The sequence below is a fragment of the Crinia signifera genome, chromosome 9, assembly GCF_055691185.1.
Source record: "Crinia signifera chromosome 9, ASM5569118v1, whole genome shotgun sequence".
Lineage (NCBI taxonomy): Eukaryota > Metazoa > Chordata > Amphibia > Anura > Myobatrachidae > Crinia > Crinia signifera.
Window position 1 is genome coordinate 1,263,114 of NC_139225.1, and position 27,967 is coordinate 1,291,080.

Sequence of the window (27,967 nt, forward strand, 5' to 3'; positions counted from 1 at the left end):
AGCGTACACACTGGGGCAGTGGGGGGGAACAGCATACACACTGGGGCAGTGGGGGGGGCACTAGAGGGGGGGCAACAACGTACACACAGGGGCACTGGGGGGGACAATGTACACACAGGGGCACTGGAGGAGGGGGCACCGTACACACGGGGGCACTGGGGAGGGGGGCAGCGTAAACAAGGGGGCACTGGGGGGACAGCGCACTCACGGGGGCACTGGGTACACACTGGGACAGTGGGGGGGCAGGGTACACACAGGGACAGTGGGGTGGGGGACAGAGTACACGCAGGGTCAGTAGGGTGAGGGGCAGGGCACACACAGGGACAGTGGGGGGACAGATTTACCTGGGTTCAGCTGCTCCTCTGATGGCTTCTTTCTGCCTTCCCGATGGCAACTAAAGGAAGCGCCTGAATCTGGTCCGCAGGCTGTGGAAGCGCCTCAGTCCTGGCGGTACCATGGGGTAGTCAGCGTCTGGGCAGGAAATATAATAATAGTAATATTAAAGGGCACAGCGTACACAAGGAGGGGGTACAGCGTACACACGGAGGGGGGCACAGCGTACACACGGAGGGGGCACAGCGTACACACGGAGGGGGGCACAGCGTACACACGGAGGGGGGCACAGCGTACACACGGAGGGGGGCACAGCGTACACACGGAGGGGGGCACAGCGTACACACGGAGGGGGGCACAGCGTACACACGGAGGGGGGCACAGCGTACACACGGGGGCACTGGGGGTGGGACAGCGTATTCACGGGGGCACTGGGGGGGGGAAATAACGTACACACGGGGGCACTGCGAGGGTACAGCACACACACGGGGGCACTGGGGGTACAGCGTACACACAGGGGGAACTGGGGGGGAGCATACACACACGGGAACTGTACACACAGAAGCACTGGGTGGGCAGTGTACACACGGAGCACTGGGGGGGACAGCGTACACACGCGGGCACTGGTGGGGACAGAGCACATACGGGGGCACTGGTGGGGACAGAGCACATACAGGGCACTGGGGGGGGCAGCGCACACACGGGGCACTGGGGGGTAACAGCGCACACACGGGGCACTGGGGGGGGAACAGCGCACACACGGGGCACTGGGGGGGAACAGCGCACACACGGGGCACTGGGGGGGCACAGCGTACACACGGAGGGGGGGCACAACGTACACACGGAGGGGGGCACAGCGTACACACGGAGGGGGGGGCACAGCGTACACACGGAGGGGGGCACAGCGTACACACGGAGGGGGGCACAGCGTACACATGGAGGGGGCATAGCGTACACGCGGGGGGCATTGGGGGCACAGCGTACACACGGAGGGGGGGCACAGCGTACACACGGAGGGGGGGCACAGCGTAAACACGGAGGGGGGGCACAGCGTAAACACGGAGGGGGGGGAACAGCGTACACACGAAGGGGGGGCACAGCGTACATACGGAGGGGGGGCACAGCGTACACACGGAGGGGGGGCACAGCGTACACACGGAGGGGGGGCACAGCGTACACATGGAGGGGGGCACAGAGTACACACGGAGGGGGGGCATAGCGTACACACGGAGGGGGGCATAGCGTACACACGGGGGGCATTGGGGGGAACAGCGTACACATGTGGGCACTGAAGGGGGACAATGAACACACGGGGGCACTGGGGGGAGCAGCGTACACACACGGGGGCACTGGGCTAGGCAACGTACATATGGGGGCACTGCGGGGGTACAGCAAACACGTGGGGGTACTGGGGGGTACATCGCACACACGGGGGGCACTGGGGGGGAGAGCGTACACACAGGGGCACGGGGGGGAAAGAGCGTACACACGCGGGTACTTTACACACAGAAGCACTGGGGGGGCAGCGTACACACGGGGGTACTGGGGGGGCAGAGCACACACGGGGCACTGGGGGGGGGCAGCGTACTGCGGGGGACAGAGCACACACAGGGGCACTGGGGGGCAGAACACACACGGGGCACTGGGGCGGGGCAGAACACATATGGGGGGCACTGGGGGGGACAGAACACACACAGGGCACTGGGGGTGACAGAACACACACAGGGCACTGGGGGGATCAGAACACACACGGGGGCATGGGGTGGGGGACAGAGCACACACGGGGGCACTGGGGAGGATCAGCGCACACACTGGGCACTGGGGGGGGGGCAGCGTACACATGGGGACACTGGGTACACACGGGGACAGTGGGGTGGGGGACATGGTACACACAGGGACAGTGGGGTGGGGGACAGGGTACACACAGGGACAGTGGAGTGGGGAACAGGGTACACACAGGGACAGTGGGGTGGGGAACAGGATACACACAGGGACAGTGGGGTGGGGAACAGGGTACACACAGGGACAGTGGGGTGGGGGACAGGGTACACACAGGAACAGTGGGGTGGGGGACAGGGTACACACAGGGACAGTGGGGTGGGGGACAGGGTACACACAGGCACTGGGGGGGACAGAGCACACACGTGGGCACTGGGGGGGGAACAGAGCACACATGGGGTACTGGGGGGGAAAAGCACGCACATGGGGGCACTGGGGGGTGCAGCGCACGCACGGGGCACTGGGGGGGCAGCGTACACACGGGGCACTGGGGGGGCAGCATACACACGGGGGCACTGGGTACACACAGGGACAATGGGGTGGGGGACAGGGTACACGCAGGGACAGTGGGGGGGGGGACAGCGTACACACGGGGGCACTGGGGGGGGGACAGCGTACACAACGGGGGCACTGGGGAGGGCAGCGCACTGCGGGGGGACAGAGCACACACGGGGGCACTGGGGGAGACAGAACACACGCGGGGCACTGTGGGGGACAGAACACACACGGGGGCACAGAAAACACACGGGGGCACTAAGAGGGGACAGAACACACAGGGGGGCACTGGGGGGGACAGCACCCACACGGGGGCACTGGGGGGGGTTGCAGCGCACACACGGGCAATGGGGGTGGCAGAGTACACACGGGGGCACTGGGTACACACGGGGACAGTAAGGTGGGGACAGGGTACACACAGGGACAGTGGGGTGGGGGACAGGGTACACACAGGGACAGTGGGGTGTGGGATAGGGTACACACAGGCACTGGGGGGGGCAGAGCACACACTGGGGCACTTGGGGGTAACAGCATACACATGGGGGCACTGGAGGGGGGACACACACGGGGGCACTGGGGGGGAACAGCGAACACACGGGGCACTGGGGGGCAGCATACACACGGGGGCACTGGGGTGGGACAGCGTACACACAGGGGCACTGGGGGGGGCAGCGTACACACAGGGGCACTGGGGGAGGAGCGTACACATGGGGGCACTGGGGGGACAGCGTACACACGGGGACACTGGGTACACACTGGGACTTTGGGGGGCAAGGTACACACAGGGATAGTGGGGTGGTGGACAGAGTACACGCAGGGACAGTGGGGTGAGGGACAGGGTACATGCAGGGACAGTGGGGTGGGGGACAGGGTACACACAGGGACAGTGGGGGGACGGATTTACCTGTGTGCAGCTGCTCCTCTGATGGCTTCTTTCTGCCTTCCCGATGGCGGAGGCAACTCAAGGAAGCGCCTGAATCTGGTCTGCAGGCTGTGGAAGCGCCTCAGTCCCGGTGGTACCATGGGGTGGTCAGCATCTGGGCAGGAAATATAATAATAATAGTAATATTAAAGGGCACAGCGTACACACAGATGGGGGCACAGTATATACACGGGGGGCACAGCATACACATGGAGGCACTGGGGGTGGGACAGCGTATTCAGGTGGGCACTGGGGGGGAAACAACGTACACACGGGGGCACTGCAAGGGTACAGCACACACACAGGGGGCACTGGGGGTACAGCGCACACACAGGGGGAACTGGGGTGGAGAGCGTACACACAGGGGCACTGGGGGGTGGACAGCGTACACACGCGGGCACTGTACACACGGAAGCACTGGGTGGGCAGCGTACACACGGGGCACTAGGGGGGCAGCACAACACATGGGGGCACTATGGGGGGGGCAGCACAACACATGGGGGCACTATGGGGGGGGACAGCGTACACACGGGGGCACTAGGGGGGAACAGCATACACACGGGGGCACTGGGGGGGGGGCAGAGCACACACGGGTGCACATCGGGGGGGCAGCGTACACATGGGGGCACTGGGGGAGGAACAGTGTACACACGGGTGCACTGGGGGGGGTGGAGAGCGTACACAAGAGGGGACAGCGCACACGCGGGGGCACTGGGGGGGACAGCGCTCACACGGGGGCACTAGGGGGGGCAGTGCACACACTGGGCACTGGGGGGGGATAGCGCACACACGGGGGCACTTGGGGGGACAGCGCACACATGGGGCACTGGGGGGGACAGCACACACGGGGCACTGGGGAGGGACAGCACACACGGGGGCACTGGGGGGACAGCACACACGGGGGCACTGGGGGGGACAGCACACACACAGGGGCACTGCGGGGGGCAGCACAAACAGGGGCACTGCGGGGGGCAGCACACACAGGGGCACTGCGGGGGGCAGCACACACACAGGGGGCACTGGGGGGGGCAGCACACACACTGGGGCACTGGGGGGGGCAGCACGCACACGGGGGCACTGGGGGGGAGTGCACACACGGGGGCACTGGGGGGGACAGCATACACACGGGGGCACTGGGGGGTGGACAGCGTACACACGGGGGCACTGGGGGGTGGACAGCGTACACACGGGGGCACTGGGGGGTGGACAGCGTACACATGGGGGCACTGGGGGGTGGACAGCGTACACACGGGGGCACTGGGGGGGACAGCATACACACGGGGGCACTGGGGGGGCAGCGTACACACGGGGGAACTGGGGGGGGGCAGCGTACACACTGGGGCACTGGGGGGGGGCAGCGTACACACGGGGGCACTGGGTACACACGGGGACAGTGGGGTGGGGGACAGGGTATGCACAAAGACAGTGGGGTGGGGGATAGGGTACATACAGGGACAGTGGGGGGACAGATTCACCTGGGTGCAGCTACTCCTCTGATGGCCCAGGTGGCTTCTTTCTGCCTTCCCGTTGGCGGAGGCAACTCAAGGAAGCGCCTGAATCTTGTCCGCAGGCTGTGGAAGCGCCTCAGTCCCGGCGGTACCATGGGGTGGTCAGCATCTGTGCAGGAAATAAAATAATAATATTAAAGGGCTCAGCATACACACAGAGGGGGGGCACAGCGTACACACGGAGGATGGGGCACAGCGTACACACGGTGGGGGGGCACAGCGTACACATGGAGGGGGGGCACAGCGTACACACGGAGGGGGGGGCACAGCGTACACACGGAGGGGGGGGCACAGCGTACACACGGAGGGGGGGGCACAGCGTACACACGGAGGGGGGGGCACAGCGTACACACGGAGGGGGGGGCACAGCGTACACACGGAGGGGGGGGCACAGCGTACACACGGAGGGGGGGCACAGCGTACACACGGAGGGGGGGGGTACAGCGTACACACGGAGGGGGGGGTACAGCGTACACACGGAGGGGGGGGCATAGCGTACACACGGAGGGGGGCATAGCGTACACACGGAGGGGGGGCATAGCGTACACACGGAGGGGGGGCACAGCGTACACACGGAGGGGGGGGGCACAGCGTACACACGGAGGGGGGGCACAGCGTACACACGGAGGGGGGGCACAGCGTACACACGGAGGGGGGGCACAGCGTACACACGGAAGGAGTACTGGTATGGGCGGGCACAGCATTGGGATTAGGCTGGCACTGGGAGAGGCAGCTTTTGGGACAGTATGGGCAGACTCACCCTAGGCAGTATGGGCACAGCACTGGGGTGGAAGCTAGCAGTAGGGGCAGAGTAAGGTTACTAGGCTGGCATTGGCAGAGGGGAGGGGGCACAGTGTGGGCACATAAATAGGAGAGGCAGCCCAGCACGGGGAGGGGGACGCCCTGCATGTAACGCTGGGTTAAAGGAGGCGGCTGACACCCGGGGACAGAGGGTGACAGCTGCCCCTCCCCGCATAGCCCGCAGCCTGCCGGGGACAGCCGGCTGCTGCAGCGGGATATGTATAGACGGAGCGGGAGTGTTCAGAATGGGGGTCGGGCTAGGAGCCCGACCCCCGGCGTCTTTACTCACGAATTTGCGCCGTGCGCCCGCTCCGGAGCCCGCGCCGCGGCCGGGCTTTCAAATCTAGGCCGCGGCTTCCGGCTACTGTGTAGGCCGCAATCTGCCCCGACTCCGCTGCCCCACGCCGGCCATATCCCCCGCTTCAGGGGATCAAGCGGGGTCCCACCAGCCAAGTCCTGCCCGCAAATAATGTCCAGGGAGCAGGTATGTGCTCATCACAGCGGGTGCTCGGAGGTCGCATCTCCGTCGGCCATCTTGGTGCACACAAGTGAAGCCACTCTGTGTACACCCCCTATAGTCACCTCTGCGGCTGCGCAACAAGTTGAGCCCTCCTATCTCTATAATGGGGGATATTTCACTAAATTAAAAAAAAACTGTACCTATCTGAAAATCCTCAACCCCAAAAGGCACTCCACTGGGACAATATCTACCTAATAAAACAAACCCCAAGTCTCAATTGTTCCTCTACCCCGAGTTATGCCTTCCCAAAAAAACCCTCATAGACTAACATGGGTGACAAAGTGTCATTTCTGAAGTGTCCGAAAAAAACTGGCAGTTGGAAGTTTAGATCGCTCCCAATTGGTCATTTTTTAATATTTCTCCCTGAAATTTGGCACGCAGCACCGGTTGACGATTCTACGCGTACATGCCAAATTTCAGCTCCGTACGCCCAGTCACTTTTGAGGTGCAGTCCCTCAAACACCATGCCCCCATCCGAAAAGTTCCCTATGGGAAAAATCCGTTCGTTGGATTCAGCCTTAATATAAGGGCACTACCGTGCCCTTATAATATATATATATATATAGTAGAATGTCGGCACTCGCTCATGCTGAATAAGACTCAGAGGCTTAGAAGGTGCGTTTGCAACGTTTCGGGTCTTTTTATTAGACCCGTCGTCAGGCAGTACAATATAGGATACAATATAGGATACAATATAGGATACAATATAGGATACAAAACGTTGCAAACGCACCTTCTAAGCCTCTGAGTCTTATTCAGCATGAGCGAGTGCCGACATTCTACTGTATGTATCCTGCTTCCTTCGTGCACCGCTCCAGACAGACCCTGAAAGCAAGTGCCGGCTGTTCGCCAAGTATATAATATATATAGTTAACCCGGGCCTCACAGTGGATAGGTCAGTATACATTGTGGCTTCCTCCACTGTTTTAAAGTACTAAGGAGATTCACTCCATCAGGGTTATCAATGTAAAGTAAAGAACGGAATTGGTGGTGACAATTAACCGTACCATGCCAAGGATATTTTATCAATTTTGTGAGTGAGTTAATATAAGTGATCAGGGGACTAATACCCAGAGATGTCTATAATTTAACAAAAATGTGAAAAAAAATTCAAGTAAAAAATAATGGTGTGGTGACTTGATGGCCCTGTATTAAATTGAACACACTGAGGTAATAAGTCCTCCTGATATAATCGCTGTTCATTGGGGTTTACACAGAAGCTTAGGACTGAGGCCCTTAGATCCCACTGTGCAATTATCACATCAATGCTGAGGGAATAGGATGTTTTTATAAAGAATGAATGTGCCAAGTAGAAACCAAAATTCTGTAACATCTGGCCTCCGTCCTCCTCCTTCCTCCCTATCATATCAGCAATAGTCCCTACTTCCTTTAGATTCTGTCACCAGACGATTAACACATTCATTCACGATGCCTAAATATAAAATGCACATGAATCTATCCACCGTGAGCACCTGTCATATACAAGAGTTAAACCTTCCTTCATTGTGTTGCGGATATCTTGTATTATTGTAGACTTTTCCTAGATTGGCGCAGTGACGTATAACCGCGACACACGCCTAGACACACTCCAGCTTTACATATACAAAGAGCGGAACTTTATTCTAGACTGAACAATTTACAATAACATTTCAACTATCTTATCCCATACATAAACATTGTCCCTGCCGTTCAGGATTATCCGTGCAGAGATTATTGTGTTGTTATATACTATCAATCGTGTGTGTATTCTACAAAAAAGAAAAAAAGATGGAGGGCAACACCAAAAATATTAAAACTGCCAACATGGAGGCTCTATAAAATACCATTGAACCTGCTACAGGCAGCAGAGGCAGCCATTTTGTGTGGCCAATAATTCAGGAACCAGAACTCAAAAATCAGAGCATATGAATATTAGTCACTCATTTCCTCAGTGATGTCATGGGTTCCTAGCCAATCGATAGGCAGGAAAGTGGTTTACTCCATGGTGTGTATGGCAGGTACACCTCCAGATGTCATTGTGTGGAGTCAACTTAAGATTGGTTACTATGGGCAACAACCCATATTCAGTACAACTCCCATTTTAGCTAATTGACCCCTTTGTTTCTAGAGATGGACGCTTCTAGCACAAAAGTAAAAGATAACCACTCCTGATATAACATATTATAAACCTCTTCTATTCTGGTTCCAGTTCCACCACGTCTTCATCCCGGGCCTAAGGTCTTGAAGACTCTTCTGGGCCGCTCGCTGGTTCTGCCATGTGTGGCTCATGGAGACCCAATTCCACAGCTTAGTTGGTATAAAAACAGTGAAGCCATGAGGGTTGGCGACCAGGACTCCTTGCCAGGGCCGGATGGCACTATTAGTGTCCTTGAGGTACAGCTCTCTGATTCCGGCACGTACCGCTGTGTGGCTTCCAGCAGCGCTGGGGAAGATGCGCTGGAGTTCCGGCTGGAGGTTTTGGGTAAGCACCTTCCCAATAATCATCCCCTTTCCTATCAATAAAGGAGTTATGGTGGCAGATTCTGTTGCTAACATTATAATATTGTCTTTCCAGAGCCACCAAATTTTAAGGATGGTTCTGATGTCCTCCTGGAGCAAACTGCTTATGAGCCAGTAATTGTGACTTGCCCTGTACAAGGTGAGTGCCAGGTTGTGACCTGCACCTGTTATACTTCCTCAGCTTCCTTACTGATGGACAAAGTAATGACATTGAAATGACCTCTGTGACCACTATTCATAATGCAGCACATTAGATTATACACAATACGCACAATAGTAGCTACAGATAAAAGAAATGTTCAGTTTTCACATGACACCCTGGCACCCTGCATCTATGCACATGGCACCCTAGCACCCTGCATCTATATACACATGACACCCTAGCACCCTGCATCTATGCACATGACACCCTGGCACCCTGCATCTATACACATGACACCCTGGCACCCTGCATCTATACACATGACACCCTAGCACCCTGCATCTATACACATGACACCCTGGCACCCTGCATCTATACACATGACACCCTAGCACCCTGCATCTATGCACATGACACCCTAGCACCCTGCATCTATGCACATGACACCCTGGCACCCTGCATCTATACACATGACACCCTAGCACCCTGCATCTATGCACATGACACCCTAGCACCCTGCATCTATGCACATGACACCCTAGCACCCTGCATCTATGCACATGACACCCTAGCACCCTGCATCTATACACATGACACCCTGGCACCCTGCATCTATACACATGACACCCTAGCACCCTGCATCTATGCACATGACACCCTAGCACCCTGCATCTATGCACATGGCACCCTGCATCTATACACATGACACCCTGGCACCCTGCATCTATGCACATGACACCCTGGCACCCTGCATCTATGCACATGACACCCTGGCACCCTGCATCTATGCACATGACACCCTTGCACCCTGCATCTATGCACATGACACCCTGGCACCCTGCATCTATGCACATGACACCCTGGCACCCTGCATCTATGCACATGACACCCTGGCACCCTGCATCAATACACATGACACCCTAGCACCCTGCATCTATGCACATGACACCCTGGCACCCTGCATCTATGCACATGACACCCTGGCACCCTGCATCTATGCACATGACACCCTGGCACCCTGCATCTATGCACATGACACCCTAGCACCCTGCATCTATGCACATGACACCCTGGCACCCTGCATCTATGCACATGACGCCCTAGCACCCTGCATCTATGCACATGACACCCTGGCACCCTGCATCTATGCACATGACGCCCTAGCACCCTGCATCTATGCACATGACACCCTGGCACCCTGCATCTATGCACATGACACCCTGGCACCCTGCATCTATGCACATGACACCCTAGCACCCTGCATATATGCACATGACACCCTGGCACCCTGCATCTATGCACATGACACCCTGGCACCCTGCATCTATGCACATGACACCCTAGCACCCTGCATCTATGCACATGACACCCTGGCACCCTGCATCTATGCACATGACACCCTAGCACCCTGCATCTATGCACATGACACCCTAGCACCCTGCATCTATGCACATGACACCCTAGCACCCTGCATCTATGCACATGACACCCTGGCACCCTGCATCTATGCACATGACACCCTGGCACCCTGCATCTATGCACATGACACCCTGGCACCCTGCATCTATGCACATGACACCCTGGCACCCTGCATCTATACACATGACACCCTGGCACCCTGCATCTATGCACATGACACCCTGGCACCCTACATCTATGCACATGACACCCTGGCACCCTGCATCTATGCACATGACACCCTAGCACCCTGCATCTATGCACATGACACCCTAGCACCCTGCATCTATGCACATGACACCCTAGCACCCTGCATCTATGCACATGACACCCTAGCACCCTGCATCTATGCACATGACACCCTGGCACCCTGCATCTATGCACATGACACCCTGGCACCCTGCATCTATGCACATGACACCCTAGCACCCTGCATCTATGCACATGACACCCTGGCACCCTGCATCTATGCACATGACACCCTAGCACCCTGCATCTAAGCACATGACACCCTGGCACCCTGCATCTATGCACATGACACCCTAGCACCCTGCATCTATGCACATGACACCCTAGCACCCTGCATCTATGCACATGACACCCTGGCACCCTACATCTATGCACATGACACCCTGGCACCCTGCATCTATGCACATGACACCCTTGCACCCTGCATCTATGCACATGACACCCTGGCACCCTGCATCTATGCACATGACACCCTGGCACCCTGCATCTATGCACATGACACCCTGGCACCCTGCATCTATGCACATGACACCCTGGCACCCTGCATCTATGCACATGACACCCTAGCACCCTGCATCTATGCACATGACACCCTGGCACCCTGCATCTATGCACATGACACCCTGGCACCCTGCATCTATGCACATGACACCCTAGCACCCTGCATCTATGCACATGACACCCTGGCACCCTGCATCTATGCACATGACACCCTGGCACCCTGCATCTATGCACATGACACCCTGGCACCCTGCATCTATGCACATGACACCCTGGCACCCTGCATCTATGCACATGACACCCTGGCACCCTGCATCTATGCACATGACACCCTGGCACCCTGCATCTATGCACATGACACCCTAGCACCCTGCATCTATGCACATGACACCCTGACACCCTGCATCTATGCACATGGCACCCTGGCACCCTGCATCTATGCACATGACACCCTGGCACCCTGCATCTATGCACATGACACCCTGGCACCCTGCATCTATGCACATGACACACTGGCACCCTGCATCTATGCACATGACACCCTAGCACCCTGCATTTATACACATGACACCCTGGCACCCTGCATCTATGCACATGACACCCTGGCACCCTGCATCTATGCACATGACACCCTGGCACCCTGCATCTATGCACATGGCACCCTGGCACCCTGCGTCTATGCACATGACACCCTAGCACCCTGCATCTATGCACATGACACCCTGGCACCCTGCATCTATACACATGACACCCTGGCACCCTGCATCTATGCACATGACACCCTAGCACCCTGCATCTATGCACATGACACCCTGGCACCCTGCATCTATGCACATGACACCCTGGCACCCTGCATCTATACACATGACACCCTAGCACCCTGCATCTATGCACATGACACCCTGGCACCCTGCATCTATACACATGACACCCTGGCACCCTGCATCTATACACATGATACCCTGGCACCCTGCATCTATACACATGACACCCTGGCACCCTGCATCTATGCACATGACACCCTAGCACCCTGCATCTATGCACATGACACCCTGGCACCCTGCATCTATGCACATGACACCCTGGCACCCTGCATCTATACACATGACACCCTGGCACCCTGCATCTATGCACATGACACCCTGGCACCCTACATCTATGCACATGACACCCTGGCACCCTGCATCTATGCACATGACACCCTTGCACCCTGCATCTATGCACATGACACCCTGGCACCCTGCATCTATGCACATGACACCCTGGCACCCTGCATCTATGCACATGACACCCTGGCACCCTGCATCTATGCACATGACACCCTGGCACCCTGCATCTATGCACATGACACCCTGGCACCCTGCATCTATGCACATGACACCCTGGCACCCTGCATCTATGCACATGACACCCTGGCACCCTGCATCTATGCACATGACACCCTGGCACCCTGCATCTATGCACATGACACCCTAGCATCCTGCATCTATGCACATGACACCCTAGCACCCTGCATCTATGCACATGACACCCTGGCACCCTGCATCTATGCACATGACACCCTGGCACCCTGCATCTATGCACATGACACCCTGGCACCCTGCATCTATGCACATGACACCCTGGCACCCTGCATCTATGCACATGGCACCCTGGCACCCTGCATCTATGCACATGACACCCTGGCACCCTGCATCTATGCACATGACACCCTGGCACCCTGCATCTATGCACATGACACCCTGGCACCCTGCATCTATGCACATGACACCCTAACACCCTGCATCTATGCACATGGCACCCTAGCACCCTGCATCTATGCACATGACACCCTAGCACCCTGCATCTATGCACATGACACCCTAGCACCCTGCATCTATGCACATGACACCCTGGCACCCTGCATCTATGCACATGACACCCTGCATCTATGCACATGACACCCTGGCACCCTGCATCTATGCACATGGCACCCTGGCACCCTGCATCTATGCACATGACACCCTGGCACCCTGCATCTATGCACATGACACCCTAGCACCCTGCATCTATGCACATGACACCCTAGCACCCTGCATCTATGCACATGACACCCTGGCACCCTGCATCTATGCACATGACACCCTAGCACCCTGCATCTATGCACATGGCACCCTGCATCTATGCACATGACACCCTAGCACCCTGCATCTATGCACATGGCACCCTGCATCTATGCACATGACACCCTGACACCCTGCATCTATGCACATGACACCCTAACACCCTGCATCTATGCACATGGCACCCTAGCACCCTGCATCTATGCACATGACACCCTAGCACCCTGCATCTATGCACATGACACCCTGGCACCCTGCATCTATGCACATGACACCCTAGCACCCTGCATCTATGCACATGACACCCTGGCACCCTGCATCTATGCACATGACACCCTAGCACCCTGCATCTATGCACATGACACCCTAGTACCCTGCATCTATGCACATGACACCCTGGCACCCTGCATCTATGCACATGGCACCCTAGCACCCTGCATCTATGCACATGGCACCCTGGCACCCTGCATCTATGCACATGACACCCTGGCACCCTGCATCTATGCACATGGCACCCTGGCACCCTGCATCTATGCACATGACACCCTAGCACCCTGCATCTATGCACATGACACCCTGGCACCCTGCATCTATGCACATGACACCCTAGCACCCTGCATATATGCACATGACACCCTGGCACCCTGCATCTATGCACATGACACCCTAGCACCCTGCATCTATGCACATGACACCCTAACACCCTGCATCTATGCACATGGCACCCTAGCACCCTGCATCTATGCACATGACACCCTAGCACCCTGCATCTATGCACATGACACCCTGGCACCCTGCATCTATGCACATGACACCCTGCATCTATGCACATGACACCCTAGCACCCTGCATCTATGCACATGACACCCTAGCACCCTGCATCTATGTACATGACACCCTAGCACCCTGCATCTATACACATGACACCCTGGCACCCTGCATCTATACACATGACACCCTAGCACCCTGCATCTATGCACATGACACCCTGGCACCCTGCATCTATGCACATGACACCCTAACACCCTGCATCTATGCACATGGCACCCTAGCACCCTGCATCTATGCACATGACACCCTAGCACCCTGCATCTATGCACATGACACCCTGGCACCCTGCATCTATGCACATGACACCCTGCATCTATGCACATGACACCCTAGCACCCTGCATCTATGCACATGACACCCTAGCACCCTGCATCTATGTACATGACACCCTAGCACCCTGCATCTATACACATGACACCCTGGCACCCTGCATCTATACACATGACACCCTAGCACCCTGCATCTATGCACATGACACCCTGGCACCCTGCATCTATGCACATGACACCCTGGCACCCTGCATCTATGCACATGAAACCCTGGCACCCTGCATCTATGCACATGACACCCTAGCACCCTGCATCTATGCACATGGCACCCTGGCACCCTGCATCTATACACGACACCCTGGCACCCTGCATCTATGCATATGACACCCTAGCACCCTGCATCTATGCACATGACACCCTAGCACCCTGCATCTATGCACATGACACCCTAGCACCCTGCATCTATGCACATGACACCCTGGCACCCTGCATCTATGCACATGACACCCTGACACCCTGCATCTATGCACATGACACCCTAGCACCCTGCATCTATGCACATGACACCCTGGCACCCTGCATCTATGCACATGACACCCTAGCACCCTGCATCTATATACATGACACCCTAGCACCCTGCATCTATGCACATGACACCCTAGCACCCTGCATCTATGCACATGACACCCTAGCACCCTGCATCTATGCACATGACACCCTGGCACCCTGCATCTATGCACATGACACCCTGGCACCCTGCATCTATACACATGACACCCTAGCACCCTGCATCTATGCACATGACACCCTAGCACCCTGCATCTATGCACATGACACCCTGGCACCCTGCATCTATGCACATGACACCCTAGCACCCTGCATCTATGCACATGACACCCTGGTACCCTGCATCTATGCACATGACACCCTGGCACCCTGCATCTATGCACATGACACCCTGGCACCCTGCATCTATGCACATGACACCCTGGCACCCTGCATCTATGCACATGACACCCTAGCACCCTGCATCTATACACATGACACCCTGGCACCCTGCATCTATGCACATGACACCCTAGCACCCTGCATCTATGCACATGACACCCTAGCACCCTGCATCTATACACATGACACCCTAGCACCCTGCATCTATGCACATGACACCCTGGCACCCTGCATCTATGCACATGACACCCTGGCACACTGCATCTATACACATGACACCCTAGCACCCTGCATCTATGCACATGACACCCTGGCACCCTGCATCTATACACATGACACCCTAGCACCCTGCATCTATGCACATGACACCCTGCATCTATACACATGACACCTTAGCACCCTGCATCTATGCACATGACACCCTGGCACACTGCATCTATACACATGACACCCTAGCACCCTGCATCTATGCACATGACACCCTGGCACAATGCATCTATGCACATGACACCCTAGCACCCTGCATCTATGCACATGACACCCTGCATCTATGCACATGACACCCTGGCACCCTGCATCTATGCACATGGCACCCTGGCACAATGCATCTATGCACATGACACCCTAGCACCCTGTATCTATACACATGACACCCTGGCACCCTGCATCTATGCACATGACACCCTAGCACCCTGCATCTATACACATGACACCCTGGCACCCTGCATCTATGCACATGGCACCCTGCATCTATGCACATGACACCCTAGCACCCTGCATCTATACACATGACACCCTAGCACCCTGCATCTATACACATGACACCCTGGCACCCTGCATCTATGCACATGACACCCTAGCACCCTGCATCTATACACATGACACCCTAGCACCCTGCATCTATGCACATGGCACCCTGCATCTATGCACATGACACCCTAGCACCCTGCATCTATACACATGACACCCTGGCACCCTGCATCTATGCACATGGCACCCTGGCACCCTGCATCTATGCACATGACACCCTAGCACCCTGCATCTATACACATGACACCCTAGCACCCTGCATCTATGCACATGACACCCTGGCACCCTGCATCTATGCACATGACACCCTGGCACACTGCATCTATACACATGACACCCTAGCACCCTGCATCTATGCACATGACACCCTGGCACCCTGCATCTATACACATGACACCCTAGCACCCTGCATCTATGCACATGACACCCTGACACCCTGCATCTATGCACATGGCACCCTGGTACAATGCATCTATGTACATGACACCCTGGCACAATGCATCTATGCACATGACACCCTAGCACCCTGCATCTATGCACATGACACCCTGCATCTATGCACATGACACCCTGGCACCCTGCATCTATGCACATGGCACCCTGGCACAATGCATCTATGCACATGACACCCTGGCACAATGCATCTATGCACATAACACCCTAGCACCCTGCATCTATGCACATGACACCCTAGCACCCTGCATCTATGCACATGACACCCTGGCACCCTGCATCTATGCACATGACACCCTAGCACCCTGCATCTATGCACATGACACCCTAGCACCCTGCATCTATGCACATGAAACCCTGGCACCCTGCATCTATGCACATGACTCCCTAGCACCCTGCATCTATGAACATGACACCCTGGCACCCTGCATCTATGCACATGACACCCTGGCACCCTGCATCTATGCACATGACACCCTAGCACCCTGCATCTATGCACATGACACCCTGGCACCCTGCATCTATGCACATGACACCCTGGCACCCTGCATCTATGCACATGACACCCTAACACCCTGCATCTATGCACATGGCACCCTAGCACCCTGCATCTATGCACATGACACCCTAGCACCCTGCATCTATGCACATGACACCCTAGCACCCTGCATCTATGCACATGACACCCTGGCACCCTGCATCTATGCACATGACACCCTGCATCTATGCACATGACACCCTGGCACCCTGCATCTATGCACATGGCACCCTGGCACCCTGCATCTATGCACATGACACCCTGGCACCCTGCATCTATGCACATGACACCCTAGCACCCTGCATCTATGCACATGACACTCTAGCACCCTGCATCTATGCACATGACACCCTGGCACCCTGCATCTATGCACATGACACCCTAGCACCCTGCATCTATGCACATGGCACCCTGCATCTATGCACATGACACCCTAGCACCCTGCATCTATGCACATGGCACCCTGCATCTATGCACATGACACCCTGACACCCTGCATCTATGCACATGACACCCTAACACCCTGCATCTATGCACATGGCACCCTAGCACCCTGCATCTATGCACATGACACCCTAGCACCCTGCATCTATGCACATGACACCCTGGCACCCTGCATCTATACACATGACACCCTAGCACCCTGCATCTATGCACATGACACCCTGACACCCTGCATCTATGCACATGGCACCCTGGTACAATGCATCTATGCACATGACACCCTGGCACAATGCATCTATGCACATGACACCCTAGCACCCTGCATCTATGCACATGACACCCTGCATCTATGCACATGACACCCTGGCACCCTGCATCTATGCACATGGCACCCTGGCACAATGCATCTATGCACATGACACCCTGGCACAATGCATCTATGCACATAACACCCTAGCACCCTGCATCTATGCACATGACACCCTAGCACCCTGCATCTATGCACATGACACCCTGGAACCCTGCATCTATGCACATGACACCCTAGCACCCTGCATCTATGCACATGACACCCTAGCACCCTGCATCTATGCACATGAAACCCTGGCACCCTGCATCTATGCACATGACTCCCTAGCACCCTGCATCTATACACATGACACCCTGGCACCCTGCATCTATGCACATGACACCCTAGCACCCTGCATCTATGCACATGACACCCTGGCACCCTGCATCTATGCACATGACACCCTGGCACCCTGCATCTATGCACATGACACCCTAGCACCCTGCATCTATGCACATGACACCCTGGCACCCTGCATCTATGCACATGACACCCTGGCACCCTGCATCTATGCACATGACACCCTAACACCCTGCATCTATGCACATGGCACCCTAGCACCCTGCATCTATGCACATGACACCCTAGCACCCTGCATCTATGCACATGACACCCTAGCACCCTGCATCTATGCACATGACACCCTGGCACCCTGCATCTATGCACATGACACCCTGCATCTATGCACATGACACCCTGGCACCCTGCATCTATGCACATGGCACCCTGGCACCCTGCATCTATGCACATGACACCCTGGCACCCTGCATCTATGCACATGACACCCTAGCACCCTGCATCTATGCACATGACACCCTAGCACCCTGCATCTATGCACATGACACCCTGGCACCCTGCATCTATGCACATGACACCCTAGCACCCTGCATCTATGCACATGGCACCCTGCATCTATGCACATGACACCCTAGCACCCTGCATCTATGCACATGGCACCCTGCATCTATGCACATGACACCCTGACACCCTGCATCTATGCACATGACACCCTAACACCCTGCATCTATGCACATGGCACCCTAGCACCCTGCATCTATGCACATGACACCCTAGCACCCTGCATCTATGCACATGACACCCTGGCACCCTGCATCTATGCACATGACACCCTAGCACCCTGCATCTATGCACATGACACCCTGGCACCCTGCATCTATGCACATGACACCCTAGCACCCTGCATCTATGCACATGACACCCTAGTACCCTGCATCTATGCACATGACACCCTGGCACCCTGCATCTATGCACATGGCACCCTAGCACCCTGCATCTATGCACATGGCACCCTGGCACCCTGCATCTATGCACATGACACCCTGGCACCCTGCATCTATGCACATGGCACCCTGGCACCCTGCATCTATGCACATGACACCCTAGCACCCTGCATCTATGCACATGACACCCTGGCACCCTGCATCTATGCACATGACACCCTAGCACCCTGCATATATGCACATGACACCCTGGCACCCTGCATCTATGCACATGACACCCTAGCACCCTGCATCTATGCACATGACACCCTAACACCCTGCATCTATGCACATGGCACCCTAGCACCCTGCATCTATGCACATGACACCCTAGCACCCTGCATCTATGCACATGACACCCTGGCACCCTGCATCTATGCACATGACACCCTGCATCTATGCACATGACACCCTAGCACCCTGCATCTATGCACATGACACCCTAGCACCCTGCATCTATGTACATGACACCCTAGCACCCTGCATCTATACACATGACACCCTGGCACCCTGCATCTATGCACATGACACCCTAGCACCCTGCATCTATGCACATGACACCCTGGCACCCTGCATCTATGCACATGACACCCTGGCACCCTGCATCTATTCACATGACACCCTGGCACCCTGCATCTATGCACATGACACCCTGGCACCCTGCATCTATACACATGACACCCTGGCACCCTGCATCTATGCACATGACACCCTGGCACCCTGCATCTATACACATGACACCCTGGCACCCTGCATCTATACACATGACACCCTGGCACCCTGCATCTATGCACATGACACCCTAGCACCCTGCATCTATACACATGACACCCTGGCACCCTGCATCTATGCACATGACACCCTAGCACCCTGCATCTATGCACATGACACCCTAGCACCCTGCATCTATGCACATGACACCCTGGCACCCTGCATCTATGCACATGACACCCTAGCACCCTGCATCTATGCACATGACACCCTGGCACCCTGCATCTATGCACATGACACCCTGGCACCCTGCATCTATGCACATGACACCCTGGCACCCTGCATCTATGCACATGACACCCTAGCACCCTGCATCTATGCACATGGCACCCTGCATCTATACACATGACACCCTGGCACCCTGCATCTATACACATGACACCCTAGCACCCTGCATCTATGCACATGACACCCTAGCACCCTGCATCTATGCACATGACACCCTGGCACCCTGCATCTATGCACATGACACCCTAGCACCCTGCATCTATGCACATGACACCCTGGCACCCTGCATCTATGCACATGACACCCTGGCACCCTGCATCTATGCACATGACACCCTGGCACCCTGCATCTATGCACATGACACCCTGGCACCCTGCATCTATGCACATGACACCCTAGCACCCTGCATCTATACACATGACACCCTGGCACCCTGCATCTATGCACATGACACCCTAGCACCCTGCATCTATGCACATGACACCCTAGCACCCTGCATCTATACACATAGCACCCTGCATCTATGCACATGACACCCTGGCACCCTGCATCTATGCACATGACACCCTGGCACACTGCATCTATACAGATGACACCCTAGCACCCTGCATCTATGCACATGACACCCTGGCACCCTGCATCTATACACATGACACCCTAGCACCCTGCATCTATGCACATGACACCCTGCATCTATACACATGACACCCTAGCACCCTGCATCTATGCACATGACACCCTGGCACACTGCATCTATACACATGACACCCTAGCACCCTGCATCTATGCACATGACACCCTGGCACAATGCATCTATGCACATGACACCCTAGCACCCTGCATCTATGCACATGACACCCTGCATCTATGCACATGACACCCTGGCACCCTGCATCTATGCACATGGCACCCTGGCACAATGCATCTATGCACATGACACCCTAGCACCCTGTATCTATACAAATGACACCCTGGCACCCTGCATCTATGCACATGACACCTTAGCACCCTGCATCTATACACATGACACCCTGGCACCCTGCATCTATGCACATGGCACCCTGGCACCCTGCATCTATGCACATGACACCCTAGCACCCTGCATCTATACACATGACACCCTAGCACCCTGCATCTATGCACATGACACCCTGGCACCCTGCATCTATGCACATGACACCCTGGCACACTGCATCTATACACATGACACCCTAGCACCCTGCATCTATGCACATGACACCCTAGCACCCTGCATCTATACACATGACACCCTGGCACCCTGCATCTATGCACATGGCACCCTGGCACCCTGCATCTATGCACATGACACCCTAGCACCCTGCATCTATACACATGACACCCTAGCACCCTGCATCTATGCACATGACACCCTGGCACCCTGCATCTATGCACATGACACCCTGGCACAATGCATCTATACACATGACACCCTAGCACCCTGCATCTATGCACATGACACCCTGGCACCCTGCATCTATACACATGACACCCTAGCACCCTGCATCTATGCACATGACACCCTGACACCCTGCATCTATGCACATGGCACCCTGGTACAATGCATCTATGCACATGACACCCTGGCACAATGCATCTATGCACATGACACCCTAGCACCCTGCATCTATGCACATGACACCCTGCATCTATGCACATGACACCCTGGCACCCTGCATCTATGCACATGGCACCCTGGCACAATGCATCTATGCACATGACACCCTGGCACAATGCATCTATGCACATAACACCCTAGCACCCTGCATCTATGCACATGACACCCTAGCACCCTGCATCTATGCACATGACACCCTGGCACCCTGCATCTATGCACATGACACCCTAGCACCCTGCATCTATGCACATGACACCCTAGCACCCTGCATCTATGCACATGAAACCCTGGCACCCTGCATCTATGCACATGACACCCTAGCACCCTGCATCTATACACATGACACCCTGGCACCCTGCATCTATGCACATGACACCCTAGCACCCTGCATCTATGCACATGACACCCTGGCACCCTGCATCTATGCACATGACACCCTGGCACCCTGCATCTATGCACATGACACCCTGGCACCCTGCATCTATGCACATGACACCTTGGCACCCTGCATCTATGCACATGACACCCTGGCACCCTGCATCTATGCTCATGACACCCTGGCACCCTGCATCTATACACATGACACCCTGGCACCCTGCATCTATGCACATGACACCCTGGCACCCTGCATCTATGCACATGACACCTTGGCACCCTGCATCTATTCACATGACACCCTGGCACCCTGCATCTATGCACATGACACCCTGGCACCCTGCATCTATACACATGACACCCTGGCACCCTGCATCTATGCACATGACACCCTGGCACCCTGCATCTATACACATGACACCCTGGCACCCTGCATCTATACACATGACACCCTGGCACCCTGCATCTATGCACATGACACCCTAGCACCCTGCATCTATACACATGACACCCTGGCACCCTGCATCTATGCACATGACACCCTAGCACCCTGCATCTATGCACATGACACCCTAGCACCCTGCATCTATGCACATGACACCCTGGCACCCTGCATCTATGCACATGACACCCTAGCACCCTGCATCTATGCACATGACACCCTGGCACCCTGCATCTATGCACATGACACCCTGGCACCCTGCATCTATGCACATGACACCCTGGCACCCTGCATCTATGCACATGACACCCTGGCACCCTGCATCTATGCACATGGCACCCTGCATCTATACACATGGCACCCTGGCACCCTGCATCTATGCACATGACACCCTAGCACCCTGCATCTATGCACATGGCACCCTGCATCTATACACATGACACCCTGGCACCCTGCATCTATGCACATGACACCCTAGCACCCTGCATCTATGCACATGACACCCTAGCACCCTGCATCTATGCACATGGCACCCTGCATCTATGCACATGACACCCTAGCACCCTGCATCTATGCACATGGCACCCTGCATCTATGCACATGACACCCTGGCACCCTGCATCTATGCACATGGCACCCTGCATCTATACACATGACACCCTGGCACCCTGCATCTATGCACATGACACCCTAGCACCCTGCATCTATGCACATGACACCCTAGCACCCTGCATCTATGCACATGGCACCCTGGCACCCTGCGTCTATGCACATGACACCCTAGCACCCTGCATCTATGCACATGACACCCTGGCACCCTGCATCTATGCACATGACACCCTAGCACCCTGCATCTATACACATGACACCCTGGCACCCTGCATCTATGCACATGACACCCTAGCACCCTGCATCTATGCACATGACACCCTAGCACCCTGCATCTATGCACATGACACCCTGGCACCCTGCATCTATGCACATGACACCCTAGCACCCTGCATCTATGCACATGACACCCTGGCACCCTGCATCTATGCACATGACACCCTGGCGCCCTGCATCTATGCACATGACACCCTGGCACCCTGCATCTATGCACATGACACCCTGGCACCCTGCATCTATGCACATGGCACCCTGCATCTATACACATGACACCCTGGCACCCTGCATCTATGCACATGACACCCTAGCACCCTGCATCTATGCACATGGCACCCTGCATCTATACACATGACACCCTGGCACCCTGCATCTATGCACATGACACCCTAGCACCCTGCATCTATGCACATGACACCCTAGCACCCTGCATCTATGCACATGGCACCCTAGCACCCTGCATCTATGCACATGACACCCTAGCACCCTGCATCTATGCACATGGCACCCTGCATCTATGCACATGACACCCTGGCACCCTGCATCTATGCACATGGCACCCTGCATCTATACACATGACACCCTGGCACCCTGCATCTATGCACATGACACCCTAGCACCCTGCATTTATGCACATGACACCCTAGCACCCTGCATCTATGCACATGGCACCCTGGCACCCTGCGTCTATGCACATGACACCCTAGCACCCTGCATCTATGCACATGACACCCTGGCACCCTGCATCTATGCACATGACACCCTAGCACCCTGCATCTATGCACATGGCACCCTGCGTCTATGCACATGACACCCTAGCACCCTGCATCTATGCACATGACACCCTGGCACCCTGCATCTATGCACATGACACCCTAGCACCCTGCATCTATGCACATGACACCCTGGCACCCTGCATCTATGCACATGACACCCTAGCACCCTGCATCTATGCACATGACACCCTAGCACCCTGCATCTATGCACATGGCACCCTGGGTCTATGCACATGACACCCTAGCACCCTGCATCTATGCACATGACACCCTGGCACCCTGCATCTATGCACATGACACCCTAGCACCCTGCATCTATGCACATGACACCCTGGCACCCTGCATCTATGCACATGACACCCTGGCACCCTGCATCTATGCACATGACACCCTGGCACCCTGCATCTATGCACCTAGCACCCTGCACTGATGTCAGCTGTGATGCTTTGTTGTCACTTTCCTGCAGAAGCTGCACCAGGGTAGTGAATGCTGTTCCAGAACGTCAGACTACCTATAATGTTACACTGACAACGTTCTCTCTGACCTTGTGCTTAACCCTCAGGGACGCCGATGCCTTTGATTCGCTGGCTAAAGAATGGAGTAATGCTTAGCGGCAGCCTACCAGGTGTAACGCAGTTAGGTAATGGCTCTCTACTGATTGAATCACCGCTGCCTGATCACAGTGGGGACTATATGTGCTTGGCCACAAATGAAGCTGGTTCGGCAAGGAGAAAGACTAAACTGGTGGTGTATGGTGAGTCGGATTCCTGTGGTTACTACTAATACTGAGTCTGATTCAGTCCTGTTCGCTAGACAGTGTATACTCGCCCCGCCGTCCGAATCCCCGTGCCCTGCTGTGTAACTATGGCCTCTATGCTGAGTACCTCTCATATTGTCCCCTCTCAGCACCGCCCAGGATTCTCGAGAACGGACAAGCTCAAAATATCTCATTGATGGCCAGTCAGCCTCTTATTTTGGGTTGTGAGGTAGATGGTGTCCCCATTCCAGCCATAACTTGGACCAAAGATGACAAAATAGTAAGTATATTGAAATATTAATTCGTTTACAATGGTTTTCATATGGACAGAAAAGAACAAACTACAAATCCTAGTAATTTCCTCACTGGGAATAAAACACATAGTAACACATCCATCCAAGCTCCGGAGAGGGAACCTAGGCCCCCGAGGGATACGGTCGGTTGGTCATCCTAAAGATGGTCGACAGTCATTGGGTCGACACCACTAGGTTGACATACGGCAAGGTCGACAGGGGTCTAGGTCAACATGGTACAAGGTCAAAGGTCAACCTGGTCTAGGTCGACAGTCAAAAGGTCAACATGGGGTTTTTCACTGTTTCTTGAGCCGACATGTGCCGGCCGGCATTATGTCATGCCCTTGCATCCAGTAGGGCGTGGAGGGAGCAAAAAATAGTGTGCCGAGCGTAGTGAGCCATGCGAGGGGACGTGGTGCACTTAAAACTGTGTCCATGTTGACATTCGACCTAGACCATGACTGTCGACCTAGACCATGTTGACCTAATGATTGTGTCGAACTAGCGACCTGTTGACCTTGCTATTGACAAGGCAGTGAGCGTCGGTGATAAGTAGCACCTACATGAGTTAGGCCAGCGCCCGGGAGGATGTGAGACGAGGACGCACAAGAGAAGAGAACTTACATCCTACAGAACATGTGCAGAGTCAGGGCCTGATTCAGGCTTGTTCGCACAGGGCTGCCATGCAAACGTGTCTGCCCCCAGCTCTGCAAACTCCCGCAGGACTGGGCGGCTAAATCTCCATTCACCTCCATTCACCTCCATTCGCCTCCATACGCCTCCATTCACCTCCATTCACCTCCATACACCTCCATTCGCCTCCATACACCTCCATACACCTCCATTTACCTCCATACACCTCCATTCACCTCCATACACCTCCATTCACCTCCATACACCTCCATTCACCTCCATACACCTCCATTCACATCCATGCACCTCCATTCACCTCTATTCACCTCCATTCACCTCCATACACCTCCATTCACCTCCATTCGCCTCCATACACCTCCATTCGCCTCCATTCACCTCCATACACCTCCATTCACCTTCATTCACCTCCATTCACCTCCATTCACCTCCATACACCTCCATTCACCTTCATTCACCTCCATTCACCTCCATTCACCTCCATACACCTCCATTCACCTCCATTCACCTCTGGCCCCAGCTAGAGGACAAATCATTTGTTTTTTACTCCCCATCAAATGATTTTTCCTCTTGTCCCTGGAGCCCATGACATACTAGGCGGCTGCGAACAAAATGTCCGCTTCCGGCTGCTTGCGTCATCTGCCCTCCCCCAGCAGGCACAAACAAGCGTTTTCCTGGATGCTCGCAGCATTTCGTTGGCCGTGAGCACCGTTTTTTGGACATGCCCAGGAAACGTCCGGAGTCCACCTCCAGACGCCCACTCCCTGTCAGTCACACTGCGATTGGCTCGCAAATAGAAATATTTGGGCCGGGCCTCACACATGCGCATTGTGAATTCGGACCAAAGTGTGGAGTAGAGATGGCAGGAAACGCAGAATAGCGAGGAGGGCTGATAGAAGGGGGTAGAACTGACTTTCCCAACCGCGGTCTGCAGGGCAGGTTTTAGTGAATTCCAGGCTTCAGCACAGATGGTTAAATCAAAATAACTTAGGTACTAATTAAATCACCTGTGCTCAAGCCCAGATATCACTTGGGAATGCCTGCAGTAGATAACACATAGTCACAGGTTAGGTACAGCACATGCAAAATCCTAAATATTGTTGTCTATTGTCTTGGAGCTATTACTGTCTGATGTATATACTGTACGTAACTGAAATCTAATACTTCAGCAATGTGACGCTACTAGGAAATAGGGATTTCTGTGCTGCTTAACCAATATCCTTATGAAATCATCTTCCAATGGTAATTGTTCCAGGTCACGGAGGGTTCCGGAGTCAGCGTCCAGTCTGCTGGTCAGTCCCTGCGCTTCCACCGGCTGCGTAAGGACGATACAGGGTCATATACATGCAGAGCGGTGAACCGTGCTGGAGAGGCGCAGCGTACTTACAATGTCCTGGTGCTTGGTGAGTCGTCCCCTGTAAACCATTGCCGGAGATGAGACCATGATTCTCTATTGACCACAATGTAATACTATGATTATCTTCCAATTTACAGTCCCACCAACAATTTCTGGAGCTGGGTCCCTTCAGGATATGACTGCGAAGGAAGGGGCAGAGATCGAGCTGCACTGCAGAGTGGCAGGGCTGCCCAAACCGCAGGTGGAGTGGACAAAAGATGGCCAGTAAGTTTATCACTAAGCACCAGAGAGAGGTTTCACCAATAATTCCCAGCAGCTCATATACTGGTGAATTAGTAATGAGATCATTGGGGTCGGCCCTTCTCAGAACAGGCTTATTATATCTGCAAGATAAAAACAAATACTGTCACGTCTGTTCCGCACTGGAAGGGTTAATAAATACATCAGAGTTTCCGGATATCTCTGCTGTGTCATTATGATACACATCTGTGTGCATTTATCATGTCATTCCCGCGGAGGGGGTCTCTCTCTCTCTCCTCCGCTTCTATGATAACCTGTTCTCACT

At 55.1% G+C, this 27,967-nt stretch overlaps 1 protein-coding gene and 1 long non-coding RNA gene across 3 annotated transcripts in view; one reads left to right on the forward strand and one right to left on the reverse strand.

Annotated features, from left to right (window-relative positions):
- Positions 1 to 27,967, forward strand: part of HMCN2 (hemicentin 2) — a 268,528-nt gene that overhangs the window by 121,634 nt on the left and 118,927 nt on the right. For both annotated transcript variants that reach the window (XM_083160863.1, XM_083160864.1), the window contains exons 24-29: positions 8,547 to 8,819; positions 8,913 to 8,996; positions 24,907 to 25,098; positions 25,251 to 25,381; positions 27,301 to 27,448; positions 27,540 to 27,666. In XM_083160863.1, coding sequence (XP_083016989.1) covers positions 8,547 to 8,819; positions 8,913 to 8,996; positions 24,907 to 25,098; positions 25,251 to 25,381; positions 27,301 to 27,448; positions 27,540 to 27,666 — 955 coding nt within the window. The remainder of the gene's footprint in view (positions 1 to 8,546; positions 8,820 to 8,912; positions 8,997 to 24,906; positions 25,099 to 25,250; positions 25,382 to 27,300; positions 27,449 to 27,539; positions 27,667 to 27,967) is intronic.
- On the reverse strand, positions 351 to 27,583 carry LOC146037010 (uncharacterized). The gene is made up of 4 exons (XR_014460976.1): positions 27,433 to 27,583; positions 5,005 to 5,146; positions 3,512 to 3,644; positions 351 to 471 (listed from the first exon to the last, which is right to left on the reverse strand). It is a non-coding gene; the product is annotated as an uncharacterized LOC146037010 (long non-coding RNA).